The sequence below is a fragment of the Denticeps clupeoides genome, unplaced genomic scaffold (genome assembly GCF_900700375.1).
Source record: "Denticeps clupeoides unplaced genomic scaffold, fDenClu1.1, whole genome shotgun sequence".
Taxonomy (NCBI): Eukaryota; Metazoa; Chordata; class Actinopteri; order Clupeiformes; family Denticipitidae; genus Denticeps; species Denticeps clupeoides.
In genome coordinates this window covers 23,478-41,641 of record NW_021629843.1, presented here as the reverse complement: position 1 = coordinate 41,641, position 18,164 = coordinate 23,478, and the positions used below count along the sequence as shown (strand labels likewise).

At 45.5% G+C, this 18,164-nt stretch overlaps 1 protein-coding gene across 1 annotated transcript in view; it reads left to right on the top strand.

Annotated features, from left to right (window-relative positions):
- LOC114775924 (receptor activity-modifying protein 1-like) overlaps positions 1-18,164 on the top strand; it is a 33,867-nt gene that overhangs the window by 9,564 nt on the left and 6,139 nt on the right. The window contains exon 2 of the mRNA XM_028966606.1: positions 11,690-11,825. Coding sequence (XP_028822439.1) covers positions 11,690-11,825 — 136 coding nt within the window. The remainder of the gene's footprint in view (positions 1-11,689; positions 11,826-18,164) is intronic.

Here is an 18,164-nt window from a genome sequence, read left to right as displayed (position 1 = left end):
CACCTTTGGCCTTACATATGTGAAGACATGTCTTATTTTTAGAATACACTGGAAATGTTTAATGCAGTTCATATATACAGTTGTTTGTGTGATTTACAAGTATTTTTACATATCTTACATATCTTAAATCTAGGACATAACTGTTCTGATTTCATTATAAAAAAAAAAATCCTAAAAGGACAACAGTAAATACAATGAAATGTCGAGATTTTCCAGGAGGAAAATGACATCACAATATATGGACATGAATTTTCATGATGAAAAAGTCACATTTGCCTTTAAATTTATAAATAAAAACACATGTGAGGACCTGCCTACGGCAAAGGCTGAGTTGGAAAATGGCTGTGCAGTGTTAAGTTACCATTACCTGGTGCTGCTGGGAGTTACTGCAGCTACTCCCAAATGCCCCTCTTAATGGAGACGAGCGCTGATGTAATGGCAGGGAGTGATCTGTCAGTGGTGCCACTGAATGAGGTGGCATTTTGTGTCCTGATAATTACTACACCAAAAAGGGCCGTTATCAATTGAGAATAACAAATTGGCAGTGTGTGTGCGCCTGTGCGTCCCTCTGTGTGTTTAGCAGTGTGTGAGGGGGAGATAGGGAGCGATGGTTACATCCTGAGGTCAATCAAATCTTCTGACATATGAAAGAAAGTCTTTTCTGACGTATGAAAGTAAAATAAAAAAAACTTTTTAAGTTATCTGGCAGAGTCTCTGGGCCCAATTAGAATAAAAATGATGGATGCGTGTCTGATTTGACAGCACAAAGAGAGCCTTGTTGGAGGATATAACTGAATATACTCCTGTATACTGTGCTCCATATTTGCCTGCAAACGTTCTGCAAACGCTAATGTTTTTGCATGCTGTCTTTTGCAGAGATAGAATTTGCACTGTAGATTATATGGATTTAATGTACAGTACAGGCCAAAAGTCTGGTCACACCTTCTCATTCAATGTGTTTTCTTTATCTTCATGACAATTTACGTTGGTAGATTCTCACTGAAGTCATCAAAACTATGAATGAACACATGTGGAGTTACGTACTTAACAAAAAAAGGTGAAATAACTGAAAACATGTTTTATATTCTAGTTTCTTTGCTCTGATTACTGCTTTGAACACTCTTGGCATTCTCTCGATGAGCTTCAAGAGGTCGTAACCTGAAATGCTTCTCCAACAGTCTTGAAGGAGTTCCCAGAGGTGTTTAGCACTTGTTGGTCCAGCTCACCCCAAACCATCTCGACTGTGTTCAGGTCCGGTGACTGTGGAGGTCAGGTCTCCACTTTTTGTTAAGTACATAACTCCACATGTGTTCATTCATAGTTCTGATGCCAACGTCTACCAACGTAAATGGTCAAGAAAATAAAGAAAACATGTAGATCATGTTGACACACAACAGTCTGTGTCACACAAAAAAATAACGATAACCTTTCAACCTACAGTACCAAGAGACAATAGAGGGTGGGCCAGTAAAATAGTTTGGATGCTTTAAATATGCAATTTGCATACTGCATGGAATAGGATGAGGTCTCCACCCCTGTTGTAAGAACAAGGAAATGCTCAACCCCTGCTGCTCGACCACATCGGCACCCACACCTCTGAAATGGCATCACCAGGAGAAACGGCACTTTCAGGAGATGAGACCTTTCTCAGGTGCTTTTCGTGTCCTCAGACGTGACCTTTGACGTTGCTCTGCTTGACTGTCTGGGCGAAGCTGCAGGCACATTACTTCCTGTCTAACAGGAGATTTGAGGCTTTGAGAACAGAAAAGAAAAGAAAGATAGAAACGAAAAAACAACGTAGCGCAACACAAAGAAATTCAGCAGAGCAGACAACAGGTAAAAATCTGCCGGCACGAAACTGTATACCAGAGCTTTTAACTCATAAAAAAAAATGTAGATTCTCCCTGATCCTGACACCACGATTAAAAAGTGAAAGTGAAGTGATTGTCACTTGTGATACACAGCAGCACAGCACACGGTGCACACAGTGAAATTTGTCCTCTGCATTTAACCCATCACCCTGAGTGAGCAGTGGGCAGCCATGACAGGCACCCGGGGAGCAGTGTGTGTGGACGGTGCTTTGCTCAGTGGCACCTTGGCGGCTCGGGATTCGAACCGGCAACCTTCTGTTTACGGGGCTGCTTCCTTAACCGCTAGGCCACCACTGCCCCTACTAGGCCACCACTGGCCCTAAACATAATGGTTAATGCCATAGAGGTTAATGCCGAGGTCAGGTCAAATGAGTCTGAAGCTACAGTGACCACAGCGTCGAAATTAGAGCCGTTGTACTTTTTCAATCACACGCTCCCACAGACAAGCGGAAGATTATACGAACACATTGTCCGCAGAGGCAAGCTCTCGCTAATTCGCCGAAGTGAGTGAATATGCACATTCTCACAGTTGAGAAATTCTCTACGTCGACCCCTCTGTAACAGGGGCGCGTCTAGAGTTTTTGCTTGGGGGGGCCAGGCAGGGGCACAGAGTACACGTGTAAAGGACAGCCGGGTGATACTGAAGCCGGTGACGTGGCAAATGTTTCATCACCCAGAAAACCCGGACAAAGAGGAAGTCTGGTGACTCTACACAACTTACTTATCAACTTATCAAGGCAACATATGCAAATCATTAAACACTAAATGCTGCAAGCAGCTATTTACTCAACGGCCCACCCGTGTCCGTAACACCCCACAGATGGGGAAGCAGCGTGTGTTAAAGCACGTGAGAATTTCTGCGTTAGTACGTTAACCGCTGACGCTAATTTGCATTGCTGACTGCGTCGGTTTCCAAAGAATTGCTCATTGCGTGTAGGTTCAGGTGACTTAACAAAAGGCTCTGAGGTCTGTCTCATATTCACACTGTCTTATCTGGACAGGAAGTAGAAATATGAAAAAGTTGAAAACGGTTTTTATTTACACCTAGGGCTTCAATTGAAGAGTTTTTTCTGCTTCTGACCCTTTGTCGTGGATTAATGGGATCAATGCATTTGTCATGGTTTGACAATCAGAACATTTTCTAGATGATTGCTAATGTGCATTAGCATTTTTCAAATTGGGTAAAAAACTGATTAGAACCGATTAAGTCCAAGCAATGAGGCTATTGTCATATGAGGAAGCACCACAGATTATGAACATCGGATTATTAAGGTAACTCAGTATGCAAGAATTTTAAGAGTACAACAATCGGCCCCTTGTGAACTCTAGAAGCTGTAAGTCCAGACTTCATGATATCGAATGAATAGGAAGGTGTGCATGTAATGTGTCTAATTTACATGTTGGTTCCTTTTCATATTTCTACATTTTGTCAGAGAGAGGACTAATATGGGAGAAAAGCAGGAAAATAGGAATTCCTGGAGGATTTCCCCAGATGATGCCTTCTAGTGTGGCCAAAATTAAGCTGATGCCTGCTGGCTCGAATCTGAAAAAAATAAACTGCCGCAAAACCTTCCCAAACCTTCCCAAATTCTCCCACACCGCCCCTCTGCTACGTTCCCTCCACTGGCTCCCAGTAGCTGCACGCATCAGGTTCAAAATACTGATGCTGGCCTACAAAGCCAAACATGGAGTAGCACCATCCTACCTCACAGCCCTTATTACACCTCGCACTGCACCTCGTATACTCCGAGCCTCCAGTACTGCTCGCCTGGTCCCTCCATCTCTGAAGGTAAAAGGAAGACGCTCATCTAGACTCTTCTCCGTCTTGGCCCCTCGGTGGTGGAATGAACTTCCACTCAAGGTCAGAACAGCTCAGTCACTGAGCACCTTCAAACGACAGCTCAAGACCTTCCTCTTTAAAGAATATTTAGATTAAATTGTAATTTTTTTGTTGTCGAACTTTGTGTACAGAATCTACAACAGAGTGAATTAAATAGATGTATTCATAGTTGGGGGTCCTAGTGAACCGGAATTGATCTCTTCATCGATGGTAACTTGAAAGCACGTTTTTAAGTCGCTCTGGATAAGGGCGTCTGCCAAATGCCATAAATGTAAATGTAAATGTAAAGTGTTTCTTTACCATTCGTGTAAATAATAACACATTATAACATCATATCATTAATTACACTAATTTATTCATATTAAGCTCAAGATGTGAAGGAGCACAAAGAGCATGAGCATCAATAATTATCTATTATCACACACATCATTGCAGCCATTAAAACCACTCTGCCCCACCTACCTGCATTATTAATTAGTAAAAATGCAGAACTCCAGCCATCCCAAGAAAGCATAATGAGGAATCGAGGAATGATAAGGCAGCATTTGGGAAGAGGGAGGCGCTCCAGCTCGAACAAGGATGCATCAGACTGATTTCTAGCGACTTACCCGCTCCTGCACGGCCCGGTCTATCTGCAGATGCCACAGCCTATTGAAGTCTGCAGGCATGCATTTATGCATTATGCAACCAAGTAATTACGGGATTACCCAACATTCTTCCTCATATTCTTCTGTCTTTCATCCTCATGCAGTGGAAAAGAACATAAATCTGATAATGTCTAGCATGTGTCCACTGTTTAAATGACTGTTGTGCAAAGACTCAGTCATGTTGAGATCTAAGAGAAAAAAAAAACAAATGCAACATGAGAATGCAACAAAACACAGCATCCTTATTCCACTATAAATACGTCCACACTGCGAGATTCTGCTAATACAAGCGCTGTGTTTTATATTTAGCTTCAGGAAGCCTGATCCTGCCACCCCATGATGTCTACGGTGTTTACATACAACGGGATTTGGTGTCCTGAGCCAAGCCACCATTCCTTGGTAGCTTTGTGTGCATCGGAGGAGGTGCTCGTCCTCTCGATCTAATTTGGTGCCGGAGACAACACTCAAATCACGCAACTCTCTAGATGTAATTGGATGGAACTTGAAGTAAAAGTAAAAGTGGATTCCTGGAATGTTTCTGAGGATTAGGACTGGATTTCGCCGCTGGCTTCCTACCATGCATGACAATTTTCTTTTAAGGGCAGGATCAGACGTGAAGAGTTGAGTGCTGAATAAAGAATCCCACTTGATCATCATTTCTATTAACATAAGTTATTAACATAAGAAACAGCCCCACTTAACAGGGCATGATACTTAGTGTAGACCTCTGTGGCCTAAAAAAAAAAATATATATATATATATATATATATATATATATATATATATATAGACACACACACAATACTGATTAATTGTAATTTAGTATTTATAAAAGGAATAGTCCAGTCCCTTTAATTACTATAAATTATGAAGAAAAGGTTTTCATGTTCCTACATTTGAACACAGTATTAGTGTTGTCAACCACTTTCAAAAATCATGGTTTCGAAAGAAATATGGTTCGTGAATTGGGCGTGAGGCCCAGTGTCTTCTGGTAACAAGCCAGGATCAATAGACTTGGCTCAACATGATGTTTGAGTTCACTGCTGAGGTCCACCATTATGGTTAAATATGGATGCAAGGAAGGATTGGGATTTCACAGCTACAGTAGTGATGAGTGCCTTTACCCGTGTTTAACGCGTCCCGTAGCCTCATCTCTTGAGCTTAACTTTGCCAGAGGCAGGGTCTCTCGCATGAAAAAGTGGTGCCCTTTAAACGACCCCCCTTCAAAAGTAAGAGGTTGGTTCATCTATTTTGAGAAAAGAAGCACTCAACTTCACTTCCCTTTAAGGATTAACCTTACAACTGCTGCAGGATGTAGCTGCGCGTGCATGCAGACTTCACACTCGCACTGACAGCTGGTATGAGGATATCAGATGAACCAGAGACGGCAGAGCCACGTTACTGACGTTGCTCTAGTTTCTAAAGAAGACTGCATTATTCATGGTGCGTGCTGGGAGAATTAATAGCGGGAGGTGTTCGTGAGAGGGGCGTTTCCATGAACGTCAATGCATATGTCAGCTCATGTGTCTGGTTAATTTACTTTTTATTCATTCGTCTATTCATACTGCAGTAAAACTGCTGTATTCCTTCAAAAACATTGCAGACCGCCAGCAAGGGTATTTGCAAATTTGTGTGAGGAGAAACTATGTATGTCTGGAAATATTTACATACAGTATATTCCCGTAGAATATATGTATTCCCGACTGATTCGTGTAGGAATCTTACACTGGCTGTTTGATCACATTTCAGTTTTCCAGGATCTACAGAATTATTAGGACAAGGATAGTAGGGTTTTGCTGAGGTTTCTTCCTTGGCCTATGGAATATCCCTCTATTTCCATAGTTTCTTACAATCAGTACATTATGAAAAATTAATACATTTTTGTAGAGGGTGAGGCATTTCCATTGCACATTCAGACACCTGAACTACAAGAACTACTGGAATTAGTTTGAATCATGATGTCCCGTTCCTGAGTCTAGGGGTTATGAAACATGACAAGTGGAGCTCCTTCGCTCTCTGAGGACCCTGGGGACCTCCCAAACACTATCTGAAGTCCCTTTGTATAGGTGGTAGTGACCAGTAGTCAGATGGTAGGCGGAACCAGTTGGCTTCAACTCCTCCCACGAAGTCAACCTAAAAGAGACAGGACACAAAAAGACAGCCAGCCACACAGAAAATGTTTGAGCATACGTCCAGCGATGTAACAGATGACTATAGCAGGTTACTAGACCTCACAAGACCTTTGGTAATGAAATGAAACGTGAAGTTGCAGTCTTGTTGTACCATCCCTGACAAAAGTCTTGTCGCTTATCTATTTTGTAGAAACACCTGCTATTAACCTTTTAATTAATCAATTGATGTTAGAAATAGCTCATATGAAAAGCTAAAACCCTACCAAATGATGTTTAATGCATTGAAATGAATTAGTTTCACTGAAATTTTTTTTCATTTAATCAAGACAGAAAGGTCAAATTTTGGAAAGACAAATGTTTAGTCGCCTATACAGAAATTGAACAAATTTACTGTAAACTGTCAGGATTGCCTGCAGCTGGCCTCCACACCTGACTTTAATCCTGACGCCCCATAAATGCCGGAAGTTTCCGCCCGTTCGGGGTCGCTGGCATTTTCGTGAACTCTATGCACGAACTTGACCTTGTTTAGTTTTATGTGTTTTGAGTTCTGGCAATCGCCACACGCCTACGGGTTTGTTTATGTTCTTTATTTAAGTTTAAATCGTTTTCGGCCACCGCGCCAGTCTTTATTTGTATTTCTTTGTTTGTTAATAAAAACCCCTTCCCAGTATGTCAGACCTCTGCGCTTCCTTCCCCCGTAAGTCCGTAGTCGTGACAGAATGCCAGCGACCCACCCAAAAGCGCAGAGGTGGAAAGCAGAGGAGAAGAAACGCCGCGAAGGACGCAGCCCGGCGCGGCGAACGCGGACACCAGGGGAGAGACGCGCCGCCCGTTCTGGTGGAGCGTTTTCTCCCCGAGAAGCCGTGGTACGCGGCGCCGCGTGATGACGTCACCCCCGGGAAACTCCGCGAAACCCGGAAGCGACAACGTCGGCGGGTGAGTGGGCGGAGCGAGGACGTTGGCGTCGGCAGCAGCGAGGAAGTGACGTGGGCAGCGAGCGCAGAAGATGCGACCCCCACGATCTTCGCCATGTCGAGCCAAGAACTCTGCGCTCTGCTGGCAAGGCTCCCCGTGGACGACACGGACGACGACGAGAGCACGGGAGACGAGAGTTGGGCTCCGCCCATCGCGCCAGTCTGCGATCGTCGCAAGGTCCGTGGGGACCCACGTCACTTCCAGGGGGGTGAGAAGCGGCAACAACAACGGCGGCGTTCCTCGAGCGAGGAGGTGGGCAGCCTCCAGCCCGAATGGCCAGAGTACTGCCCATGGGAGCTTATCGCGCCATGGGTCCAGGATGTCCGCAGGGTGGACGACCCTTGGAGTCACCGGTGGGAGGACACGGATGACGAAAGCGATGATGACGTGGATTTTCGGTGGGCGGTCGGTGCCGGGATGGCTCCGCCCAGCGTGCGCGTCCGAGATCATCGCGGCGTCCGTGATGACCCATGTGACTTCCGGGGGTACGAGGTTGACACGGACGACGACCAGGATGACGCCATTTGGGCAGTCGGTGCCGGGATGGCTCCGCCCATCGCGCCCATCCAGGAGCGTCACGAGGTCCGTGGAGACCCACGTCCCTCCCAGCAGTGTGAGGAAAGCTGGTGGAAGAGGGCGACGGGAGGTCGCCAGCCAGCAACTGCGCTGCCGGGACTGCCTCGCAGGGAATCCTCCATTCCTGCTCCAGTCGCCGACCCGCCTTCCCTCTGCCCGGACGTTCCCCAGCAAAATGGCAGCGCAGCACCAGCGTCCACACCTGCTGGAGAAGACGTCCACCCCCCTCCACACCACACACCTACCACCATCTCCAGCGACGTGCCCAGCCCCGTGTGGGACCGCCCAATTGTCCCGGGACCCTTCAGTGGGGCAGCAGACACAGACGAGATCACTACCATCCTCACGTGTCTGACTGGATCAGCATGGGGCTGGAGCACAACCCTCTGGCAGCAGGGAGAGACAGACAGGAGTTTTCGGGACTTCCAACAGAGACTGAGGGCGGAGTTTGATCGGCCTGAGCCAGGGATCGAACTCTGCCCCTCCACCACATCCAGTGCCAGTCAGGATCCGGGGCAAGAAGACCCAGCACTGGTGGGCGACGAGAAGGTCGCTCCTCCCGAGATCCTGGCTGTGCCCCCTGAGGAGGTCCCGGAGAGCCCAGAGAGGGAGCCAGACGACCCTCTCTTCTGTCTGTCTCTGTCTGTGTGTGTCTGTGTGGCATATGTGTCCGTATGTCGCCCCCACTTCCCCTCTTTGTGTCCACCAGATGGCGACCCAGCCGCGGAGCCAAACCCCAGGGAGGAGGTTCCTGACCCGAATGTGCTGGTCCAAGGCGAGGTGGACAAGCCCCAAGGTACCCCTAAGTCCAGCCGGGGGGGGTGCTCCCCCAAAGAATTTTTTGGGGGGGTGCAGTTCGGGTTGGGGACTCCTCCTGAGGGGAGGGGAGGTGGGGAAGCGATGGAGCTGGGTCCTCCGGTAGCCAGTGAGGAGGGCGGGGCAGGCATGGGCCTGCGTCTGCCTCCAGAGGGGTGGAGCGCCATAGAGCCCCCGGGTAGGCATGAGGACCCAGCTGGGACAGGCAGGAAGAGGGCCTGCTTGTCCCAACGGACGCAGAAGGGGCTAGCCGGATGGTCTGGCAATGCCCCCCCCTTGGCACCAGGGCCGGGCAGCGAGAGGGGCTGCATAGTCCCAGAAGGCACCAGCCTGGGGTGCCTGGAACAGTCGCCGGAGGCTCTGGGACAATCTCCCTGCGCGGTGCAGGGGGTGACACAAGATGTGTCAGAGGGGACATGTGGAGACAGGGCCCACACGTACCCAGATGGATCGGCCCTGATTATTGTGTGCAGGTACGGGAGTCCGGGGCCGCCATGCGGGACCACGCCGGGGAGCCAGGCCGAGGGTCCGGGGCCGCCATGCGGGACCACGCCGGGGAGCCAGGCCGAGGGTCCGGGGCCGCCAAGCGGGACCACGCCGGAGAGCCAGGCCGAGGGTCCGGGGCCGCCAAGCGGGACCACGCCGGGGAGCCAGGCCGAGGGTCCGGGGCCGCTAAGCGGGACCACGCCGGGGAGCCAGGCCGAGGGTCCGGGGCCGCCAAGCGGGACCACGCCGGGGAGCCAGGCCGAGGGTCCGGGGCCACCAAGCGGGACCACGCCGGGGAGCCAGGCCGAGGGTCCGGGGCCGCCACGCCTGACCACGCCGGGGAGCCAGCCCGAGGGACCGGGGCCGCCACGCCTGACCACGCCGGGGAGCCAGCCCGAGGGACCGGGGCCGCCACGCCTGACCACGCCGGGGAGCCAGCCCGAGGGACCGGGGCCGCCACGCCTGACCACGCCGGGGAGCCAGCCCGAGGGACCGGGTCCTCCAAGGGGAGGATACAGCAGGGCAGGAGCCCTGTGGTTGCCGCCGTCCACCCCGCCGCCTCCACTGATGGTACTGTTGGGGCTCCGAGGACGTAGCCCTTGGAGGGGGGGCTCTGTCAGGATTGCCTGCAGCTGGCCTCCACACCTGACTTTAATCCTGACGCCCCATAAATGCCGGAAGTTTCCGCCCGTTCGGGGTCGCTGGCATTTTCGTGAACTCTATGCACGAACTTGACCTTGTTTAGTTTTATGTGTTTTGAGTTCTGGCAATCGCCACACGCCTACGGGTTTGTTTATGTTCTTTATTTAAGTTTAAATCGTTTTCGGCCACCGCGCCAGTCTTTATTTGTATTTCTTTGTTTGTTAATAAAAACCCCTTCCCAGTATGTCAGACCTCTGCGCTTCCTTCCCCCGTAAGTCCGTAGTCGTGACATAAACACAAATCCAAATCCAAATGAAGGACTGCATTCATGTGGTTTGACAAGGATTCATACAATTTATTGATGAAGTCATCAGGAACAGCAAAGAAAGCAGTCTTGCATGCCTCCCAGAGTTCATCTATATTCTTTGGTTACGTCTTCCATGCTTCCTCTTTCATCCTACCCCACACGTGTTCATGTCTGGTGACTGGACTGGCCAATCCTGGAGCATCTTGATCTTCTTCGCCTTGAGGAACTTTGATGTGGAGAAGGAAGTATGTGATGGAGCACCATCCTGCTACAGAATTTGGCCTCTTTTATGGTTTGGCCTCTTTTAAAAGTAGTTTAGGTTTCTTGGTATTTCAGACTATTGATGTTGCCTTCCACCCTGCAGATCTCTTGCACACCCCCATACTGGATGTAACCCCAGACCATAATTTTTTTTTCTGCCACCAAACTTCACTGTTTTCTGGGTGAATCTCGGATCCATGTGGACTCCAGTAGGTCTCCTGTAATATTTGGTGTAATTCTGAAAAACCCACTTTCTGCCACTTTTCCAGCATCCATCCTTTTAGCAGGCTGTGGGTCTTCTGGGCACTGATTCCACCATGGAGGCCATTTCGAGACAGAATCCGACAAACTGTTCTAGTTGACACAGGGACTTCAGGTGACCAGGTCTGCAGTGGGAAGTGGGCTGGCCTTGGATTTTCGAGCCAACAAATGGTCCTCTCAAGCAGTTGTCTGCCTGACCTGGGCTTGTCAGAAACGTCTCCAGTCTCTTCAAATCTTTTTTTTTTTTTAATCCTCTGTACTTGACTCTGAGACACATTGAAGGTGTCTGCCACATCAGCAGTGGATCTGGTCTTCAGCCTCTTGATAAGCAACACTTTAGTCTCAGGATGAATCTTAGGCATGTTTGCAGAGTTGCAGTTGATGTGAAGGTCTAGTGTTCTGGGCTTCTTTTTATACACACCTCACACCTAATTGATCCATTATTAGTCACAGATGAAGCTCATATGACAAGGCGGCAACACTTATATCTTTGCAAAAATCTACTCATTGGGCAATACTAAGCTTTAAATATTAGAATACTTTTTGACAGTTTTGTTGTGCACTGAAACATTATTACAAAAGCTGTTGGGAATAAAATGAACCATTTCTTTAAAAAAAAATTGAAATATATTTCAGCGGCACTTTGTACACAAGCATCAAGATTTTTGTCAGGAACTGTACAACAAGAGTACAAAAGTACCATAACAAATATTGTTCATATAAGTTCTACAAAACTCCTTTTTACATTTAAGTAAGTGGGGTTTGAACCTGTGACTAGGCTGCAGTACTCACCATTACAACAGTATCACCCACAAACCCAAAGCAAGGTGTGTGCTATTGCTGTTAATTTTGAAAATATCTGTTTTGTGTTCTAGTTTACTGCTTCACGCTGTCTCAGGCTTGCAGCAGCACATACGAGTATGCCATTGAGGAATTCTGTCTGGCCAGGTTCAAGCTAGACATGGAGGTTCTGGATCAGCACCATTGGTGCAACTGGGAAGATACCGTTGAGTAAGTAGCTCTGCAAACACAGCAGTTTATTTAGATGCATCTGCAACATTTTACATGCATCTGTTTTAGTTAGATGTCTTGTAACCATCTTGAACATCTTAAGCTTGATAAGATTCTTTTTTGACCAACTTGAGGAAAGCAACATCCCCGCACACTGCTCCTCGGGTGTGTCACTGCGTGCTGTCCTGTGTTCCACTTCACTTTCACCCTTTTTACTTTCATACAGTGCCAATAACTCTTTATTTAAACCAAAGGAACATGTTCTGCAGCATGAAAGACTAAATCAGAAAGTTGCCGGTTCGAATCCCCATCCACCAAGGTCGCACTGAGGTCCCCTTGAGCAAAGCACCATCCCCACACACTGCTCCCTGCCTGCTCCACTGCCTGTCATGGCTGCCCACTGCTCACCAAGGGTGATGGTTAAAAACAGAGGACACATTTCATTATGTGCACCATGTGCTCTGCTGCAGAGTATCACAATGACTTCACTTTCACTTTCATTTGTGGAGGACATTTTCAAGGGAAGGCTCACCATATTTAAGTGGTCCCCTTTATCCTACAATGAAATATTTAGATTCTGACAGCAATGCCATTTTCTATGATGATGATGATGCCAATAATGATGGCTAGACTACAAAAATGTGGATGTAATATCAGTACACTACCACATGTCCCTGCTCTTTGGTTGATAAATGAGTACTACGGTGAACAACTTGAATGCCTAATTAAACTGGTGGGCGATGCTCTTTGAAAATAGGTTTTGGAGACCTGAGTGTAGCTCTGGGCGATTATATGATCTTGATCAATGATTGCGATAAAATTCAGCCGATCATCATAAAAATGGCAGAAATTTGCATATTTTGTTTGTGTATTTACATTTTTATGGAATCAGATTTTTGGACAATGTATTGAACAAAACATTTCAAATATTAAGCAAAAATAAAAAGCTGAAAGGTGCATCCAAATTATTTATGTAATCGCGTAAACATTTGTTTTAATTTCTTTTACCACATTCGTTTTTGGCTTACAGCTCGCTGTTTTTTTCTTGTGTACTCTACCTGAAGTTTTTTTTATTTCTTTTAGCATTTTTTTTTTGCTTAATATTAGAAAAGTTTTGTTCAATCATTTTGGCACAAATCGGATTTCATAGACAAAGAGCATTATGACTGGTTTATTTTGCTTATATCAGATTTCAGTGCAGACAAGATTTTAGGACCGAAATTATGAAAACTGATAACTGTTATGGCTGAGATTGTCCTGGTTTTATATGTCAATAAACTCGACACTGTCTTCGGTTTCAATCTGACAACAATAGAAAAAAATACTGATAGAAACCGAATAATTCGATATGGGAATGTATATTGGATTTTTTTTTTTTTTTTTGCCATATTGCCAAGCTCTACTTGAGTGTCCAGGTAGGGATGCAGATGGGAGCCTGATTGCTGTCCACACTGTTACTTTGACCCTGCAGTTGAGAAGCTCCCAGGCTGCTCCCACTCGCCCAAGCATGTGCCCTTAATTACACGCTTGGCCTGTTTAGCCAGCTTGTTTGCCTTCCTTCATCTGTGACTCATGGGTTCCGTTAACCGTGAGTAATATTTGCCATGATGGAGTTGACCTTGACCGCTGGCATTTGATTTTGTGTTTACTTGGCGCCGTGAATAGACAAAATAATAAATAAATAAAATTACACTAGGCTCTTGGTGCTTCCACAAGAAAAACAATGATTTGAAATGTTTGACATTTGAAATGTGCCAGCTCTGAATTGCATAGCTTTATTTACCCAAGCCAAACAAATCAAACACAATGAAACAATAGCTTTGTCTGCGGTGACAGTGAGACTTGATGACATAAATGTGAATAATATATTCGTGCACTTTTTCAGTTTCTCTTGTTGTTTCGTTGTTACCCCCACCGGCCGGCTGCGGTGTATGCAGTGTCATTTTCTGCAGTGTGAGAAACACGTGACATCAGCATAACCCTGAGAACGGCCCTGGGAGCCTCTCTCACAGTCCGCAGCTTACAGGTGCTCCAGTGCTCGGGTTTAATCCCTTCATACCCCACTGACCTGTTCGCCAAACCAGATTCATTTTCAGGTGAAATATGTCATCAGGAGAAGGGAAGCAATATAGTTCATTCCAGAACTAAACCAATAACAATAAAACAGGGGCTCACAACCAGGGTCAAAGTTCATGGTGCATCACCAGGCATAAAAAAAGTGGCTGCTTGAATTATTTTCGATCATACCAACATATTAATGTTCCTGATCCTTTATAACACCGAACCTGCTTCCAATATATTTCCTATTTTTTTTTGTTTGTTTTATATCATTATTTAGAGCAAAGCTTGTATGCTATATATATAATGTAAATCTGTGTATGAAATATAGTTTCACTGAATATGTGCAATGTTTTCTTGATTTTGTGGGAATTTTCAGTTACTGATAATAGTTTTTCAGCCTTCACAGACATATTATTCATCTCAGCCCTCAGACGTCCTCTTGGGGGTTCAGCTCTTAACTGCATTCTGCTGTCAGTTTGAGAAACATTTGGTGCTGGGTGACTGATTGGCATCATGAGCTCTCTGAATTGCGCACTGCATTCAGGCTGCCGTGCAAACCACATGGTGAAATGATTGAATGATGAAGAGGAAATGCACAAATATTCAGTATGGTTATGGAAGGGGGGGCATTTAAGTCGCAGGACTGTTTATCCAATAGTTCGGGTATACATTTTATGGAAAGTACCTCAATAATACCCCAGTAAATATACAATTAAAGATGCGCCAGTCAACTTCCTTAATACTACTGACATGTGAAGTGAATAACACTGATTACAAATGAACATCCAGCCCTGGAACTTATGATGTTGAAAGTAGGACCAAAGAGTATTTTCAGTATCCAGTGGTTGATACCAAATAAAGGTCCAAGAAATGTCCTCAGTCAGTCCGGTGCCATGTGGTCAGTAAGTCCATGTGAATGAGATGCTGTGCTGGGAAAACTTGGCTACTGCATTCATATAGATGTTTCATACCACCTACCACCAAAAGACTGTCACAGGCATCGTACACCATTCTGTAATTATAGTGTCTTTTTTTTACCAGGATAATACAGTATTCTGAAAAAAAGGATCTGCTGCTAATGCACCACGGGACACTTGGGGTATAAACACTAGGCAAGTGGTTTTAATGCTTTTACTGATTTAGTGTTTCAACAAGGTACCAAAAAACTGCCTTAGGCATTTGCACAAGCCGTCTCAACAGTACCACATATTGTCCCCGCTGAGAGCATGCCGGACCAATAAATATTGACGTTTCTGAGCGCAGGGGGTAGCATTTGTAGGTAGGAACCCAATGCTAATTTATGCCTAAGGCACCCCCAAATCGCTAAAAATCTTTACTGGCTTTGATAAAGAGTCAAAGGAAAACCAACTGACTCAGCATCTGAGACTCCCATGCAATGACTGTTTTTTCCTGTGTTTTCCTATAGCACTGCAGCCTATGGCTAGTATTAGGGGTAGCGTAGAGGGCTCACTGCATAAAGATTGAGTTTTGAAAAGCACGTAACTGTCTCACAAAGGGTAGTCTGCACTAGATTCAAGTTAAAGGTCACACGCAAGGCATGTAACGTACTACTTCATTCTGGATGATTTAAACCTCATCCTGTCAATTTATCACATGTGGAGACATTATTGATGATAATTTGTTTCATGTGTTTATTTCTGTTAGTCATGAGGATGTCATTGACCGTACACTAGCAAACTAGTCCCATGCTTACCACATAGTGCTACACTTAACACCAGTTTGATAAATCGGGCCCTAAATATAAATCAATGTTGAAGTTGTAACAAAAGAATTTGTGGCATTATATTATCAAATAAAGGTCATATATTCAGACCCAGGCTTGTCACTCCATCAGTAGGTTATTGTGGTTGCATAGATCATTTTCCTCTATTTCCCTTATTCACATATATGCTGCATATGTATCAGTCTGCACTTTGGCACTACCTGTTTTTATCTCTGGGTTATTTTATTTTCTGCTGCCATCCAAAGGAATGTCCACTGGGTGGATTGGCGACTCTGACTTGTGTGAGTGAGTTAGTCCCCGCCCTGGACCCAGTGTCCCAGAATGGGCCAACACAGCGCAGGACTAAGCAGTTGATTTATTGGAATAGTGGTTCCACAATGTACCTGCATGATGTAGAGTAGAGATATAATCAGGGCTTAAAAGTTAGGCCTGACAAGGCTCGAGCCCAATAAGTATTTTTTGATTTTTAAAAAAGCTTTTAAAAAACCTGATTCTGTTAATATTTCGACATTGAGCACATTTGAACATTCACACAGATCTTTTGTTTTTGTAAAGAATAAGTTTTCCACATCTCAGATTTCGCTTTCGCTCCATTTCACCTCCTCAGCCCACGCTAATCGAAACATCACCTGACCGCTCATTTACCATGCAAGCGTGAGCCTGGCCCGAGCATGTGTAAAATGCTAGAAATTAAGCCCAAACCAAACCAAACTCATTGGGCCTCATTGGGTTGGGGCAAAGATCTTCAGCTCTACTGTACAGTACTTGCACATTTTCACACAGACAGGTTTTCTTGACCCATAAACTGAGCCATGCAGTTATAATTGCAATTCGACCTTGTGTACGAAATAACCTCTGAATAATTAAGAGATTTACTTTAGGCAATATGTCAGATCTTCAAAATGGAGCCCTAGGAGCATTAGGAGTATGATACTATAAGTAAAAGGTTGCTAATCATGTGCCACTGGACATGTCCCAGGTAAATGAGCTTGTGAGGACAACTATTAACTGAAGGTTCAAAACCTCAGATCTTTTTCAGGGTCATATGATTCTACAATCCAGACTAGGGTCACATAAAGATGTACAGTCATGGTCAAAAGTTTTGAGAATGACACAAATACTGTTTTTCACAAACTTTGCTGCTTCAGTGTTTTTTGATGTTTTTGTCAGTTGTTTATGTGGTAGAGTGAAGTTGAAGTATAATTATAAGCATTTTATTCTAAGTATTGTTGACAATTCCATCAAGTTTATGCAAAGAGTCAATATTTGCAGTGTTGGTCCTTTTTGTTCAAGCCTTCTGCAATTCACCTTGACATGCTGTCAATCAACTTCTAAGCCAAATCCTGACTGATGGTGACCCATTCCTTCATAATCAGTGCTTGGAATTTGTCGGAATTTGTGGGTTTTTGATTGTCCACCCGCCTCTTGAGAATTAACCACAAGTTACTGGTGGCGCTCACCTTTTCTTCTCCGGACCATCATTTTTACAGATGCCCCAAATAAGAGAAAATGTCTTCACCCCAGCAGTCCTCTGCAGTCCAATCCCTGTACTTTTAGCTGAATATCAGTCTGTCCTTGATGTTTTTCTTGGAGACAAGTCGCTTCTTTTACTGCACTTCTCGTCACCAGGTCATTACTGTGTCGTCTCACTGTGGGTGCAGATGCCCTCACACCTGCCTGCTGCCATTCCTGAGCAAACTCTGCACTGGCGGCACCCCGATCCCGCAGCTGAATCATCTTTAGGAGACGGTCCTGCCGCTTGCTGGACTTTCTTCTGCACCCTGAAGCCTTCTTTACAACACTTGAACCTCCCTCCTTGAAGTTTCTAATGATCTGATAAATGGTTGATTTAGGTGCAATCTTAGTAGCAGCAATATTCTTACATTTACAGCATTTATCAGACGCCCAGAGCGACTTACAATCAGTAGTTACTGGGACAGTCCCCCCCGGAGCAACTTAGAGTTAAGTGTCTTGCTCATGGTAGTAAGTGGGATTTGAACCTGGGTCTTCTGGTTCATAGGCAAGTGTATTACGCACTAGGCTACTACCACCCTTGCCTGTGAGCCCTTTTTATGCAACACAATGATGACTGTACGTGTTTCCTTGCAGGTACTAGCACAGATATGTGTGTAGAAGCCAATGGCGCAACGGATGTTTAATCACCTAGACAGGCCTAAAAACCTGGCCGGACATGTTCAGGAAAAGACTGACGTGTTCAGGGACCATGAAGATGACTGGCCCCTAAGACCATTTAGATTACCTAGATGTGTCCTTTTGTGATGAACTGGGTTCAATGTTAGCGAGAGCAACCAGACAGAACTGCCACTCGCATGGACGAGAGCATCATTATAGCGATTTTTCCAGCCATGTCCGTGTCTCCCACTTTCTCAGATACAGTCCTACATGCACCTGTTTCCCACAGTTGAAAGTGAAGTGATTGTCATTGTGAAACACAATGACAATCTATCTATCTATCTATCTATCTATCTATCTATCTATCTATCTATCTATCTATCTATCTATCTATCTATCTA